General features: G+C 34.0%; 3 protein-coding genes across 5 annotated transcripts in view; 1 reads left to right on the forward strand and 2 right to left on the reverse strand.

The window, feature by feature from the left end:
* Positions 1-2,333: 2,333 nt before the first annotated feature.
* Positions 2,334-8,716, reverse strand: LOC107025645 (pyrophosphate-energized vacuolar membrane proton pump-like). The gene is made up of 10 exons (XM_027913937.1): positions 8,480-8,716; positions 7,010-7,244; positions 5,518-6,092; positions 5,145-5,407; positions 4,868-4,984; positions 4,693-4,779; positions 3,768-4,098; positions 2,846-3,256; positions 2,688-2,747; positions 2,334-2,599 (listed from the first exon to the last, which is right to left on the reverse strand). The coding sequence occupies exons 1-10, from the start codon at positions 8,714-8,716 to the stop codon at positions 2,393-2,395; spliced, it is 2,523 nt and encodes an 840-aa protein (XP_027769738.1). The 3' UTR covers positions 2,334-2,392.
* LOC107007651 (RNA pseudouridine synthase 1) lies at positions 8,163-11,536 on the reverse strand. Of its 3 annotated transcripts, none has more exons than XM_015206475.2 (3): positions 11,108-11,536; positions 9,912-10,627; positions 8,163-8,679 (listed from the first exon to the last, which is right to left on the reverse strand). In XM_015206475.2, exons 1-2 carry the CDS (start codon positions 11,454-11,456, stop codon positions 9,960-9,962), a joined length of 1,017 nt encoding a protein of 338 aa, XP_015061961.1. In that variant the 5' UTR covers positions 11,457-11,536; the 3' UTR covers positions 8,163-8,679; positions 9,912-9,959. The 3 variants fall into 3 exon arrangements, with proteins under 3 accessions (XP_015061961.1, XP_015061951.1, XP_015061942.1); XM_015206465.2 differs by having other exon boundaries at positions 8,163-8,736; XM_015206456.2 differs by having other exon boundaries at positions 8,163-8,972.
* A 1,018-nt stretch (positions 11,537-12,554) lies between these two features.
* The window catches only part of LOC107028525 (iron-sulfur assembly protein IscA-like 2, mitochondrial), a 5,963-nt gene continuing 1,962 nt past the window's right edge, over positions 12,555-16,555 (forward strand). Inside the window, exons 1-3 of the mRNA XM_015229656.2 lie at positions 12,555-12,889; positions 13,304-13,428; positions 13,846-13,954. Of these exons, the coding sequence (XP_015085142.1) occupies positions 12,707-12,889; positions 13,304-13,428; positions 13,846-13,954 (417 nt within the window). The 5' untranslated portion in view covers positions 12,555-12,706. The remainder of the gene's footprint in view (positions 12,890-13,303; positions 13,429-13,845; positions 13,955-16,555) is intronic.

A 16,555-nucleotide genomic window follows, 5' to 3' on the forward strand; every position in this document is an offset into this window, starting at 1 on the left:
TGTAAAAAATTGAAAGTCTATGAGCTTATCGTTATCCTTCTAACGGTGGCAAAAGTTGGTCAACAAATTTAAAAAAACATATTTTTATTTTACTAATATTATTTCACACATGAAAGAAGATATTTTTAATTTTAAATGTTAATGTGTTTGTTTAAAATACGGTTTAATATAAATATTTGATATGTAAAATTTTTAAACAAAAGCTTGAAGCATGTAAGAATATTTTTAAAAATATAAATAACTAAATAAATATCTTATTAAAGTCGAGATACCCAATAAAATATTATTTTAGCTCAAATATCTAAATACAATACTTTAACAGTTTTAAGAGATTGCTACGTATTAAGTTAATATAACTCTTGTTATTTTACGAGATCTGCTTCCATGTATATTACCATTTCATCTTGGTTGCTTTTTGTTTTTTCACCTTCAAGAAATGGAAAAGGATTCCATTATGGAAAATCCATACTGTAATTATTAAAATTTGAGTGTTTATCGAATGTATAAGATGCTAATGAACACATTATATTAATTAAATCCTCTATTAATGTTTTCTTTTTATAAAAAAATAACATGCTCAAATCAATTTGTGAACATCTTCATTATTTATAAAAATATCTTCCATTTTTGTTGTTAATTTTCGTTGAGATTTCATAATTATTACAAGCGTGAGGCGGAGGCGGAACTATTCTCTATCAGAAGGGTAGTAACTGAATTAATTCATTAAAAAAAATATGTTAGGTAAATATAATCTTAACAAAATATTTAAATTACATAGCTTATTTTTAAATTTTTAGTAAAAATTTTCACTCTATTATTGATTGAAAATTTGTGTCGAGTCCAAAAAATGAGAATAATAATCACAAAATAAAACTCTACATAGAAAGTTCTCATACCATAAGACCATGCACGTCTGACGTATGATAAGTAAGTATTATTCATTCAATTTGCTCGTACTATTTTTTTTAATAGTTTGTTGAGTAATTATTTAATTTTAATATTTCATATAAGATTATAAAATTTAATGACATTTGAATATATTTAACATATATTTTGTTTACGATCGTACAATTTATAAATCTTTTTTTATTTTCTTAACATATATTTAATTTATGGTCGTACGATTTATAAGTCCTTTTTATTTTTTTACATATTGTGACATATCAAAATAAGATAAATAAATTGAAACGTCGGAGTAATAAAATAACTTATGCCTGCTGAATTTAGATAGTATATACGTTATAACATGTGTAACCTTTTGTCCAAAGCAACCAACGTTTGGTGGAATAATTAAACAAGTATTTTCCATAAAACACAAGATCCACTTTAGTTTAATTTTTTAAAGAAATAGGGGTTGAGTAAAGTGATCAACTACGTTTTAGTTTTTTATTCATTTTTGCAGAAGTTCTATTGAGATCCAACTTATCTATTTTTACAGTGGAAATTATTTCTATTATCCAAAATGAGTACATTTTATAAGGACAAGTGGGCCGGCACTTGTCTTTTTTGCAGATTTTTTTTTTGAATTGAATGGATGCTTTATTTGGAAGATATCAATTTTAGCCACACCTTTTATTAGCTGGATTTGTTATGATTATAAATTTATAGATTACCAATTCAAATCAGAATTATAATTTTTCTTGAGTATAATATACGATCCTAAAATGTTGAACTTAACGTTTGATCAGTAAATTATTGCTCTAGTCTCATTTGTTTTTCTCTTGTCATTTTCGTCAATTCGTTTAATAATTTTCCTTTTGTTTTATGAATTAGACAGTCTAATGCCTTAAACTCTCATTATACCTCGAATTTAAGAGAGGATTAGACCACATAAATTTGTTGTATACAGTTACATTTCGTATTTTTACAAGAAAAAAACTGTGACGTAATGATCATATGACTCTTTTTGTCTATGAAAAATAATCTCTCTACTTCTCATAAAGATAGAAAAAGATTTATGTGCTTCCGATAAATTATTATTGTTGAATTGGGCCAAAAAAGATGAGGGATGACATACACAAAGGAATATACTGTAATCCGCTCAACTTACTCACCTACTTTTTTTTCAGTGTGTTTACCAGTTGTTTTTTTTCATTTTTATGTTATTAAAGAAGATTAGAAAAAGTATACGTGAAAATTAACTTTTCAAAACAAGAAAAGACTGGATGCTTAATACAACTTCTTATTGAAATAAAAATACTTCTATTAAGAAATTTTGAAAAGCTTAGCCCCAATTATTATTTTTCTGTAAGGTAATTTACCTATACAAAAATTTTCCCAAGAAATGTTATGTGTGGAAATAATACTCACTTCTCAAAAAATGACAAGTAGTCTAGACAGAATAACTCTATGTTTATTTGGAGAAATATGTTTTTGTACAAAGAGGTTTATTCTACAGTAACTTGAATAGAAGTCCCCCATGAGTAGCAAAGAAAGGAGCAAACACCAAAGATTCAACAGCCATAAGCTTGATGAGTATATTCAATGATGGACCAGAAGTGTCCTTTAATGGATCACCAACTGTATCTCCAATTACTGCAGCTTTGTGAGCATCTGATCCTTTTGGTCCTAATGATCTAGCATGTTCTGTTGAACCAGCCTGCAAAAAAAAAGGCGAAAACGTTATGCATTGAAAATGACTTCACATATAATATGTTGAAGTACTTGAGGCCTTGTTAGTCAGTTACCTCTATGTACTTCTTGGTATTATCCCATGCTCCGCCCGTGTTTGAAGCTGAAATAGCAACCTAGAGTCATAAAAAAAATGTAAAAATAGTTACTGTAAGATCGCGAATTCTAACTGATGTATTAATGTTGCAAACTGAAGGTATGAAAAGTTGCATACTTGAACACCAGAAACGAGAGAACCAGCGAGCACACCAGCTAGTGTTTCCACTCCAAAAAAGGTACCAGCAATAAGAGGTGTTAACATGACTAAAGCACCTGGTGGGATCATCTCTTTGAGTGAAGCATCTGTTGAGATTTTGACACAAGTTGCGTATTCTGGTTTTGCTGTTCCTTCCATTAGCCCTGGGATACTGTTGAATTGCCTGCGAACTTCTTCAACCATTTTCAGAGCGGCACTTCCTACACTCTTCATTGTCATGGCTGAGAACCAATATGGAAGCATTGCCCCTACTATCAAACCAATGAAGACCTTAGGTGATAAGACATCGACAGTCTTGATACCAGCTCTGCTCACGTAGGCACCAAACAAAGCAAGAGATACAAGTGCAGCTGATCCAATTGCAAAACCCTGATAATGTAGGAAAGTAGTGTATTAGGTATACTTGCTCCGGATATATGATAACCTGTAGCTATTCAGTAGAGTAACACATAACACCAACAACAACATACCCAGTGTAATCTCACAAGTGGGGTCTAGGGAGAGTAGGATGTAGCGCACACCTTACCCCCTAACCTTTGTGGGCAGAGACTGTTTCCAATAAGCCCTCGGCTCAAAAGAAGTGTAATCAGAGCAGGATTGAAAGGGAAAAAATAGCAGCAAAATAGCAAGCATACAACTTTGAAGCAATTATGTTTCACACAACTCACCAGTGATCTAAATTCTGATCAATTATAGTTGATGAAACTTTCTAGTTAAAAAGTGTGAAGGACACATATAACTGGAAAGAATTTCTATGGACATCAGGAAACACTCTAATTTGCCAACTGATTAGCATTTGCGACTCTATGAATTAGATGGTAACATAATTGGATAAACATAGCAAGGTTAATGCTACAGATTAGAAGGAGACTTATCTAACCTTGCCAATTGCAGCTGTTGTGTTTCCAGCAGCATCGAGAGCATCAGTCCTTTCACGAATGCTATAGCTCATTCCAGCCATCTCTGCAATACCACCAGCATTATCGCTGATAGGACCATAAGCATCTATTGCGAGCCCAGTGGCTATAGTGCTAAGCATTCCCAGAGCAGCTACTGCAATGCCATACATAGCAGCTAAGCTGAAGCTCACGTATATAGAAGCGGCAATAGCAAATATGGGAATGATAACAGATTTATATCCAAGAGCCAATCCAAATATTACATTTGTCGCAGCACCAGTCTTGCAAGAATCTGCCACTTCTTGTACTGGACTGCAAGATTTTGCAATAGAAAACTTTAAGATCATAGATCAGATACTACATAACTTTCCCCCTCCTCGAAATAAAAGAGACAAATAACAGGCATAAACACAATGCTTCATTGCTAGCGGAGAGACACTCTTCTCCATTTCATTATGAAACACAAGTTACTATTGCTAAGAAGTAGAGAGGAAAACTTGATCTAGTTGGATGATTATCATAAGAGATTCTCAACATATAATATGATTCTCGTACTTGAAAATACATGCTTTTCCAGACCCAGAAAACAAATGGAATTCTAGTTTGATTATCACAGGTCTCAATCTCTACTACCTTCTGTAAAGCGATTTCAGGGCTTTCATTTCCTTAACTGATTAGTGACTGATTTCCTTGTTTCCATTCTGAAGCTAATTTTCGTCAACATGATTGTTTGTCATTTCGTTTCCCCTTTTATGAGATTGAGAAAAAACTCACTTAAATAATTAGTATTTGATATGGCTTGAAAATTGGCAAGCTAATTCATCTTATGTCATAGTTAATGATACTGATGTTAAATCTAACATAATGTAATAAAGTTATCCAAGCATAACAACTGAAAATACCGACCTGTAAGCGCTGCTAGTGTAATATTCAGTAGTATAACCAATGACCAAGCCAGCCCATAAACCAATTGAAACACAGAAGAATAGGTGCCTGTAGCAATACATAATGATCATGCTATATTAGGAACATAGACAATAGGTAGAACTATGCACAAAATATGAAGCAAGAAGAAGACTACCAGTTCTTCACCACTTTCTCGGATCCAAAATCGAAAATAGTGAATTCTGATGGCAAAGCAAAGAAATTGACAAAAGCAATTCCAACAGTCATCAGAACAGTTGAGATGAGAAGTTGCCTCTTCAAAGATGGTTCAATCTCAGTCACATTCTTTATCTCAAACATATCGGTTGCAATAAGAGTCGTTATCATGCAAATAACAATTCCCATTGAGCTGATAATCAGAGGATAAGACATAGCCGAGTAATCGTGGTTACTACCANGAGATGAGAAGTTGCCTCTTCAAAGATGGTTCAATCTCAGTCACATTCTTTATCTCAAACATATGGGTTGCAATAAGAGTCGTTATCAGGCAAATAACAATTCCCATTGAACTGATAATCAGAGGATAAGACATAGCCGAGTAATCGTGGTTACTACCAAAGGATGAAATGGATGCAACAAACAGTGCTGCACATGATGACTCAGCATAGGAACCGAATAGATCCGAGCCCATTCCAGCAATATCCCCTACATTATCACCTACATTGTCTGCAATAACCTGTGATCAACAAAGGAAAATATAACACAAAACTTATAAGGCTTCAACTTCTAAACAATGGAAGTGTAAAAACTATAGGAAGAGCAGAAGGTCCCAAGATGAGATATTACAGCTGGGTTGCGGGGATCATCTTCAGGAATATTACGTTCAACTTTGCCTACTAGATCAGCACCAACATCTGCTGCTTTTGTATATATACCTCCACCAACTCTTCCAAAGAGAGCCATTGAAGATCCTCCAAGACCGTAACCAGTAATAGACTCATACAGACCCTCCCAATCATCTCCATAGTACAGCTTAAATAAGTTGATAGAGATATATAAAAATAAGAGGCCATTGGCAGCAAGAAGGAATCCCATAACTGCACCAGAGCGAAAAGCTGTAATGAATGCCTTCCCAATGCTTTTCCTTGCTTCCAGAGTCGTTCTTGCATTGGCATATGTTGCGATTTTCATTCCAAGGAAACCAGAGAGGGCTGAAGTTAGGCCTCCCAGCAAGAAGGCAATGGTGGTAAAGAAAGCATTGGCTAAAGCTGGTTTGCAAATATTTTCTTTGTTGAAAGTGCAAGGCTCACTTTCGGTGCTGAAACTTTTTACCGACCCAAGGAAGAGAAAAATGATTGCTCCAAATACTACCATGAATATGCCAAGATATTTGTACTCCGTAAACAGGAAGGATGTTGCCCCTACCAATGTTCGACATAGTTAATATAAAAGTAACAGGACAATCCTGTGGCTTCTTTTAGTGGTAACTGGAAACCTGTTAGTATATGTTAAAAGTTTGCATCCTTAAATCACAATGTAGATACCTCGGCATTAGGATTTTAGTTTTGTTTGTCAGCTATCGATCAATATGAAAAACACTAAACTTGAAAAAGAAGATCGTACTAATTAGATGACAAGACAATAACTATTAGAAGATAAATGTAACACAATTATGTTAAAGATGCAGTCTTATAGATTCGGATACAGCAATTAAAATAATCTTCTTGACAATGGATCAGCCTTGAAAACATACATTGTTAAAAACATCGAAATGAAGGAGAAGTCCATGGATAGTAAAGAGCTATAAACCACATGGAAACAATAACAGTTATAACAATAGATGAAGGAGAAAAGGTTCATACTTTGCAGTCAACGAAGCCGTTTCAAAGTTTCAAATCCCCATGCAACAATAACTTCACCTCAGTCCCAAACAAATTGAGGTCGACTTATATGAATACTCATTATTCCATTTAGCTCAACTCATGTCATCATCATTCAAAAGGCTAGGTGGTTTCATTTGTCCATCTAAGCTTTGGTAAATAAAGTTATCTGATACCTATATTGGTGGAAAGTACACGTATAATTGTGCATTCCAGCTGACACGGACACCATCATTAATAGAAAAAAGAAAGAAAAGGTTTAGCTGTGCGCGGGTCCAGAGAAAGACTGGACCGTCTATTATACACAACCTTCCCTGCAATTCTGCAAGAGGTTGTTGCTACCGCGCATGAGGTCATTAACTTTACTAGTTATGGCAAGGGTCCCCTCCAATCATCATAACCTTAGTATCTAAACAAAAATGACAGAGTCAAATTCAGAGAGGTAAAAGAGATCCCACCTTGAGAAATGGCTTTTTGAATGTCAGCACACTTGGCAACAACATCATCAGAATCAATACCTTCTTCTTGTTCATCTTCTTCAATCAACTTGTCATCGTATTCACTTTCCAATTTTGACCCACTGGAGACTCTAACCTTTGACACCAAAAACCACTGAAACAGAGCAAAACCAATGCCAATAAAAGCAGCTAAAGGTATCAGAATCTGTGTTAAGGCCTCACTCATCAAACCATCTCACACACTTTTTCAACTTTCTTGAATTCTTCACTTTCTATATAACCACACAAGAAAAAGGAAACATTTTTTGAAAACAAAAGACTATATGACTATTTATAAAGGACTAAAATAAAACAAAATATGGTATAGCTTAGCATGCAAGGAAATTGTTGGAAAGCTTTAAGTTGGTCGATTTGATTAACCGTTATGTTTGAATAAAGAAAAATTACTCTCCAAGAGCAATATGACAAGTAAAATTAAATTAATCAACATCGGATTATGCATTTTTCAATTTACAATTTTTGACTAACCATTGCTTAATCGTGGAAATTTTGACTTTCTCTTAATTTTTCAGAATTAGACGGTTTAAAGTTAACTAATCAAAAGTCAACCAAAGATGCCTTACTAATAAGATACTTGTCTAGAAACAGAAAGGAAAGTTGTAAAGTTTATGTATGTAATATGATCAACGTAATTAGGTTTATTTATGTCATTAACTACATAATTAGGTTCAAACTTTTTAAGGATTCAAACTCCAATTTTCCTTTATTCAGCCATTATGGAAAAACCATACTTAAAAAAAGAGAGTATAGTTTAGTGCCTGTAATTTCTTGCAGTGTTCTCAGCGGTCAACTTGAAGCTATGCAAGTATTTTGAATTGTCTTAGAGGAAGATTACTTAACAATTAAGATTTAAGTATGAATAACCAAGTGCATTTCTACCAAACCCAAGACTGCATTAAAAAAAATTAAACAGAAAGTCAAAACTTATTAGGGATTATTTGATCACGCCTCTCAGAGATTTATACGTTTTAGAAAATTTGAAAAACTTTTAATACTGTAAGTAATATGGTAAGTGAGAATTTGTATAATAATCCGCAACTTATTTGGGAGTGAGGGATAATTAATATTGTTTTTGTTTATAAAGCATGGAGGGTTCAGCACATAACTAATTGTTGATCTATTTCGCTGTTTCAGTCCATGTAATAACTTCAGGCAAACCAAATCAAACAAAACGTGTCGATAATGATGATTTACAATTCAGTACTTCAATCTCTATTAGAGCAAAAACTACCACCACAGCATGCTAAATAAATACAAGGAAGCTCTGGGATCATAACAATCTTATGCACATTAGCCCCGTTTACCAGCAAAGGAGACACATCAAACACTGATAATAAGAAATGGATGCAACACATGAGATGCAACTGTTATTGGCGTGAATTGCAATGTCCTCCACAACGTTTAGCATACTGGGAAGTGACTGAGATGTCGGTAACATCTAGCTGGAAATCTTTTTCGATGCAGCAGTCTGCAGCTCCTTTTCCACTGCTTCCTCCCTCGTCCAACAACTTGCAGATTAACATAAAGGGCAGTTACCAAAATGTCAATAACATCTGACTGGAAATCCTTTCCGGTGCTGCAGCCTGCAGCTCCTCTATGCACCTCTCTCCCTTGTTGAACAATTGCAGAGAATGAGAACATCTCCATAGAAGCTCCGCATAAATTAACTTCATATTAGTCAGTATGTTCCAATTTAGTTGCAGATATTGTATAAGAAAATCCTAAATAGTAGAAAGTCAACAACTATCGAGCATATTTTTCTTTAGTCCAAAGCAAGATAAATAACATATCGTCAGCAACTTTATCCTCCAAAAAAGCGTACTGTCAAACTTTTTTCCATCTATGTGAACCTTGATGGATAGAGTCACTAACATTTTTGCAGAAGTTGATCTGGACACCAGCTCTATCCCCCCAAAAAAATAAAAATCGTCAACAATTATGAAGTACATTTATCAAAAGTTAGAACATGAAACGTAGTGTTTTGCATAAAGAGGAGATGATTTTGAGACAGCTCTTTACAGGAAGAAGTCCACACCCATCAACTATGATTCGGGAAAAAACAAACACTTAAAGCAATAAAGCACATATATGCTGAATTGATCAAGATATGTAAACACATCCATTGAACATGATCTCTTGTAGGTGTTGTGTTCACAGCAGTACATTACACATTTTTATTTTTGACAAGTAACCAGAAAAATGTATAGCTTATTCACATGTATAGGATCTTGGATGATACTATACATGCTAAGTTTAGCAGGAAGGATTTAACGAAAAACAGCCCGTATATTATGATTCACATCCTAAGATACACTGCCAAGAAAATTGGTGTGCAGACTCCCTTTTTATTGGCTTTCCATTACGTGGCCCAAATGGGTGCTTCATTTGATCACTTATCGACAAAAATAATTTAAGCAAAAGGAAAAATGTCTTGAAGTCCATAAACAACACTCATAAAATTAGGGAACCTATTGCATCTGTATTTGATAATCACAAAATAAAAGCAGCATTGTCACTCGAAACATAACAGCCACAGACCCCTCACCACTGACAAAGGAAAAGAAGAAGAAGAAAGAAAAATTCAATTGAAAGAAAACCCCACAACAGTTTGAATTGACTTCTCTATATACAAGGGTATCTCTTTCTCCTCTACTGCATTTTAATAAAGTGCCATCCAGTGATAATTTCTCGCTCTCTCCTTGTCCAACTTCCCCTCAAGGTGTATAAAACAACAAATAACTTATAAACTTTAAGCATTGTCATAACAATTTCAAGAATCAAAAATTAAGAGGCAAAAGAACTACTATCAAAGTCAGCAAAGTAATGAAGGCTAGGATTTTACCATTTGCTTGAGAGAGCTCAAAATACTATCAAACTGCAAGATCAATCATTACTCGAACTGAGACCTTAAAGGTTGAATAGCCCAGGAAGGTAAAGGGGCCTGAAGCAGCATTGATTTCCCAGTGATAGGATGCTCAAAAGATAAACTTTCTGCATGAAGTTCATGACTATCGTATATGTTTCCTTTCCACTCATAGACACCTTCATATCTTACATCTCCTCGTATAGGAATTCCAAGATACTGGCAATGCAAGCGAATTTGGTGTGTTCTTCCACTCCGAGGGCTTGCCCTGACCAAAATCTCATCTTTCTTCAAGTCACAACCGATGACTGATTTCTCTTGAACTATGATTATATCTTCATCTTTATGTAAGTCAGAAACCTCTTTAAAACACCCAAGACCATTCACTGATAGTACTTCAAAAGAGGTCTCCATGTCTTTAACAAGTGATCCACCTGGCAGTTTTCTGCCCGCATCTGATGCAGCATAAACACGCCACGCTCCATATTTTGACCGTCCATGACCTGATTTTACAGTTATTTTTTCCCATTTAGGAGCAAGCCCAACGCAGTAAGCCAGATATGTTTTTCTTACTTTATGGTCTGTAAATGCTTTTACGAACTTAGCAGCTACTTTGTGTAACTTAGTAATCAACATCACACCACTTGTATCACGATCAAGTCTATTAGCTAAATGAAGCTCGGAAACATTAGCCCCTGAAGATATTATTGCAAGAGGAGGTGAAAATATAAGGAAACCTCACAAGTATCCAAGTAGTATTAGTCTTAATATATTTCTTAACTTAAAACATAAAATAATTCAGATGTTTAACGATTAAAACAACATAAGATGCTGTTTACAGAACAACTTCTAGACATCATGAGCTTCATTCCTCTTCTTTTTGAAACTATCTTTAGGCGTATAAAAACCTCTATTCTATTACACATTGTTAATAAACAGAAGTACAATAGTTACACCGGTTTAGTCCATTACAAATGTATATTAGTGTATACTACTACCTTTAAACTACAAACAGAAGAAGAGTTTATTTAAATCGTCAGTTACCAGGCCTATATATTAATCACTTAACTGAAATTATATTTTGCTAATCCAAATGTCATCTATGAGTTAATTTTTCTCCACTTCCAACTCCAAATATTACAAAAACAACCAATTGTACACGAAAGTAGTCTCACCAGTGTCATTGAGTAAATCCGGGAGTGAAGACAAAACGCTCTCGCAGTAAATTCCTTGAGGCTTATTAACCGCAATGATCCATTCGTCTTCAAATATAACATGACTTCTCGAAAGAGAAAAAAGAGCGGATTTCGAAGAAGCCGTTAAAGCTCTATTCGGCTCTATGTCCTTCGATAAGGCAGGCAATGGCGGAGATAATGGTACTGGGTAATCTGTGGTTGCCACCGAGGGAGAATCGAAGTAGCTTTGGCTCTCCATGAAGATGAATCGACGGTGCCGGGAAATTCTGGTAGGAGAAGCGAAGAAATTTATCAAAGGGATTTGGAGGAGAGGGAACTTTACTGTCATTTGGATTTTCGGCTCTAGGAGTTTAAGACCAATAATGCCCTAAACTTTTCAGTTTAGTCCGTTACGAGTGTAAGTTGAAAATGTAAAAACTCACGGCGTGCGGGCACCCTCTTTTCTTTTTAAATTTAATTGAAGTGTAATAAAGATTTTTTACAAAGAAATTGCAAAATTACAATAATAATAAATTATATTAGCTTAAAAAGTCAATTTTTTTTGTTTAACTTATCTCCTCCCTTTTTCCGTTTGTTTAAAAAAAAAATTCGTATTATTTTAATTTCAACTTTCCAGGTGACATGTTTAATTTTGTATATTTGACATAATTTTTATTTAGAATCACAAAAATAAAAAATTTTCTTTATATTTNAATTACAATAATAATAAATTATATTAGCTTAAAAAGTCAATTTTTTTTGTTTAACTTATCTCCTTCCTTTTTCCGTTTGTTTAAAAAAAAAATTCGTATTATTTTAATTTCAACTTTCCAGGTGACATGTTTAATTTTGTATATTTGACATAATTTTTATTTAGAATCACAAAAATAAAAAATTTTCTTTATATTTTCAAATTTCATGTCAAGTTAAATCAGATTATTCTTTATAAAACCGATGAAATATTTTTTTTTAGTATTTTTAATCTATACTCATTTGAGACAAAATATTAGTGTGCTTTTTTTTTTCTCCTTTTCCTCGTTTATTTGGAATTTGAGATTATTAGATTCTTTTATGCATTTTTTTGAAAATTCATTTTAAGGTATTTTAGAATATTCTTTTTAAGTAATTTGTAATTAAAAATTATAAGTCATAGACTCATAGTTGATTATATAATCATATATTCAATCTTTAGCTTTTAGATTTTTTTTTCGTACTTATATGACCTAAAAGTAAATATTTAAAATACTTTTTTTTTCAAACACCTTTATAAAAAAATATAAAAATAAAAACTATTTAAATATTTAAAATACTTTTTTTTTCAAACACCTTTATAAAAAAATATAAAAATAAAAACTATAAAATAAATAAATCCGAATACCTTTCATTTTTCACAGATACATTAAGCGTAAGCTATATTTTCGGAAGGTACGTGTCGGGCACGAGTCTAAACGGAGCTCCAGATCCGCTTCCATTGAATTGAGTCGGGCACTAGAAAACCTGTCATCTTCAATTCATCCACGAATCCTTCATTTTCTTCCAGAGAAAAAATCATACCGATTTCGTCAATTTCATTTTCCTGTTGATGATTAATTTATAGATATGTTATCGTCTTCGTCGTCGAGTTCGATGATTCGTCGTGTTGTTCCCTTCTTCACCGCCCGGATTCGTCAAAATTACCGACTTTTGAATTCATCAGCTTCTGCTCTATCACAGCCCCAATCTCAATCTCAATCTCAAGTCGAAGCTACAGATTCCGTTGTAATGACTGAGAACTGCGTTCGTGTAAGTTTTAATATATCTCTCCGTCCGAAGCTTCCCCTTTTTTTTATGCTTAAAAAATGTCTGTGCTGATTATTTTTTTAATTCTGGGATAGACTTTTTGCGACTTATGTGCAGTGGTAACAGAATTTTTCGAGATTTGATACCTTTTATGTTTAATCAGTTATATTTGTTCAGTTGCTCTGTGAAAGATTGTTAATTTCTAAGTGAATAGCTCCAAATTCCATTTGGAAAAGGTTATTTTGGCACATGAAATCGTGGTATATGTGACTATCTGAGAGCATAATCGCTTTGACTACAACGACATTCAAGATTTATACTGTTTTATAAGGTTCAATGTTGTACTGTTTAGGTATGAATTGCTTGTAAATTAAGTTGAGACAGTTTATTAACTTGGTCTTTTACATGCCTGAGTAGAGGATTAAAGAGTTGCAAGCTGGCGAACATAAAGAGAAGATGCTCCGGTTGAGTGTTGAAGCTGGTGGTTGTTCTGGGTTTCAATATGAATTCTCTCTAGATGATAAGACCAATTCGGATGACAGGTTTGCTAATGGTTTCTTGTATTTCACATCCTAAACAGTTTTGGGAGTATTATATGAGCCTTCTTTAGTTATAGAAAGACGTTTGTTTGTCTTCACTAAATTGTCTTAAAGCAAACTATTGAGTATTAGAATGAAATGAGGCTGAATAAAGTGAACTGGATGTAGAGGCTTATATATCCAACTCCAAGTCTCCTACTAGTTTGGGATTGACACAAATTTGGTTGATTGATTGATAAATCCTATTCTTGGTTGTCCTAGGAATCTGCCAGATTTTGAAGCATGAGTTCAACATCCTGCTCCCCCATATCCCACCCCCCAACACCACTTAAAATTCTCTTAAGTTTCATAAACTGCTACTGTTAACATTTGCTATTAAGTTGCTTATATTGCTGTTCATTCATATCTTATATTTTGTAGAATTTTTGAGAATGACGGAGTTAAATTGGTTGTGGATAATGTATCATTCGATTTTGTCAAAGGTGCAACTGTTGATTATGTTGAGGAGCTGATCCGCTCTGCTTTTCAGGTCTGTAAAAGTAGCTTTTTACATTCACTATTGCTATCTTTTTGCATGTCAGATTCACATGCATATTGGTGTTCTAGACCAATTGTATGATGGATGTGACTATTCTATTTTTCCGTTTTGTTCGTCAATGAGGCAATTATAGGACAGGCATTAACTCCAGTCCCGAAAGACTTGTCATTCTAAATTATGAAGAAGTACCACTGACCACTCTTGTGGGATTTCACTGGGTATGTTGTTGTACCACTGTCCACTCTACTAGCCTGGGGTAGTACATCGTAGTTTTACATTCCAACAGTTATTAATCTAGACTAGAAATTCTAGGAGTCTTATGAACTAGAATTTTCATTTTAAAAAATGCATGGAGTAATGTTTAAGAATTCAGCTGCTTTTGGGGAAGGGGAAAAATAACTTCCTACTTTTTTAACAAAGTATGTTGTGTTCTGTCACACTTGGAACAAAGAAGCTGCACTACATGAGGAGTACCATGAGGTCCTAGTTACATTACCTTTATTGTGAAAAAAGTACCTTCAGGTCTCGGGTTCAAATCCTAGCGGAGGCTAAATACTCTAGGTGATCTTTTCCCATTTGTCATAGTTGTGGTGCGCAAGCTTTGTCCAGACTCCAACATAAATAAAAAAAGCTATCTATCTGTATCTATATAATGGAGGGCCAATAAGTGCTGACAGACGTTTTTGGGATATGAGGAGATTACAATTATGACTTTGATTACTACCTACAAAACTGAAACAAGGAAAAGAAGAGAGTCAGGTATGGAATATATAGAGAATCTCATTAACTGGGTAATTGATAAGAACATTGATTAATCACATTCCAATTATAGTTTGTTTGTGTAAGGAATTTAGTTGAGGGTACCCTGTGGAGTAATGTGGCATATTCATCGCGTTCCAGAAATCATTCACTCGTATGTAATAACTAAATCTGAGTTAAAGTTGCATTCTTCTTGTTCGGAGGAGCAGCTGCTCCTTTCATGAACTGATAGTTGCTAATGGTATGGCAAACTTGATATGTGATGTGCCACACATTCTTCTAACTAGTCAGCTTGGCAAGTCTTTTTTTTTTTATTGGGAAATTGGTGACTTTGTATATGCATCTTTAAACAAGGGGGTACAAAGGTTGTACGACAACCATATCTACATGAAGCCTTCTGAACAAGCTATGATCCTATTATCTGTAATGAGTCTAAAACATCAATAATAGAAACTGAATCATTAGTAAAGATCTGCCTAGACCAAAAAACACAGATCAACTCGGTAAGTTTTCTATTGTGATTTTAAAAACTGTCTTCTTCCTATTTCTTTGTAGTGGATTGTAAAGTGTGAAGTTTTTAGTTTTGACTATCTGATAGTCTACAGATATTTAAATTTTGTTTCTTCGGGCTTTAACAAGTAGTGTGAGAAACCTTGAGAATTCTATTAATTTAACTGAGAAGCATGATTAAAGTGGTCATTTGAATGATCAGAAACTGTTGATTCTTGAAGACTTGAAATCTAAAATTAAAACATGAAATTGTTCAGTCGGTGTATATTGATTATCCTATTTCCTTATTTATGCATCTTAAAATTCTGTGCAACTTTTCAGCATGCAAGCACCAACTTTTGGTGGTTTTAAGCTCAAATAATATACGAGAAAACTAACTTCTAATTTGGCTCATAATGTCAGAATTGGCTAGAGGTCGTAAATTCATCTGGTTGCTTTGCTTCTGATACAGAAGTTGTTCTGTATGTATTTAGAAAAAGGGAAGAGAGGAAATGGGACAATGTAAAAATATAATTATGGAGGGGGGAGGCGATAAAAGAAATTTCATTTGATTAGCTTAGTCAATATCTCAATTACAAACAGGAATTGTCATATATTTAAGAGGGACAAGCATGCCTCTATATTTGTTAGCTTAGATCAGTGAAATCCAAACATGTACTTACACATAGTCCTTCCGGTTAAATCCAAATTGATACCAGCTTTTACAGATCTCTAAGCAAAAGCCAAAGGAGTACTCTATTCTTCCTCCCTCCCCTTTCCTTCCTTGCTTAATATAGTCAACATTGATTTGTGTTCTTTTCTTTGTGACTTGGTGTCCAAATTATTATACGTTGTATTGATTAGTGTCACCTTATATTTGACTGATAAATCACACATGTTAATATATGTCTTTTACTGCAAATGATGTTTCCTTTTCTCCCGTGTCATTCTTTCCTTCTTTCGAGGGGGTGTTGCAGTAGTTCCATAATACTGTTAATATTAATCTGTACTCCTCTTTGTGACTCGTTATCCAACTTATTGTCATTGTGTTGATTAGTGTCACCTTATTCATTGGACTGATATATCGTACACAGTTAATATTTCTCTTTTTCTGCAAATGATGTTTTCTTTTTCCCTGTCACATCCTTTCTTTCTTTTGGAGGGGGCTTTGCTGTAGTTCCTTAATATAGTTAACATTGAATATTCTAATCTCTTTGTGTCTACGGGTCCCCAAATTATTGTATGTTGTGTTGGTTAGTGTCACCTATTACATTTGACTGATAAATCATGCGTAGTTAATATTTGTGTTTTACGGCAAATGATGTGTCCGCCCCCCCCCCCCAC

The sequence above is a fragment of the Solanum pennellii genome, chromosome 1 (genome assembly GCF_001406875.1).
Source record: "Solanum pennellii chromosome 1, SPENNV200".
Taxonomy (NCBI): Eukaryota; Viridiplantae; Streptophyta; class Magnoliopsida; order Solanales; family Solanaceae; genus Solanum; species Solanum pennellii.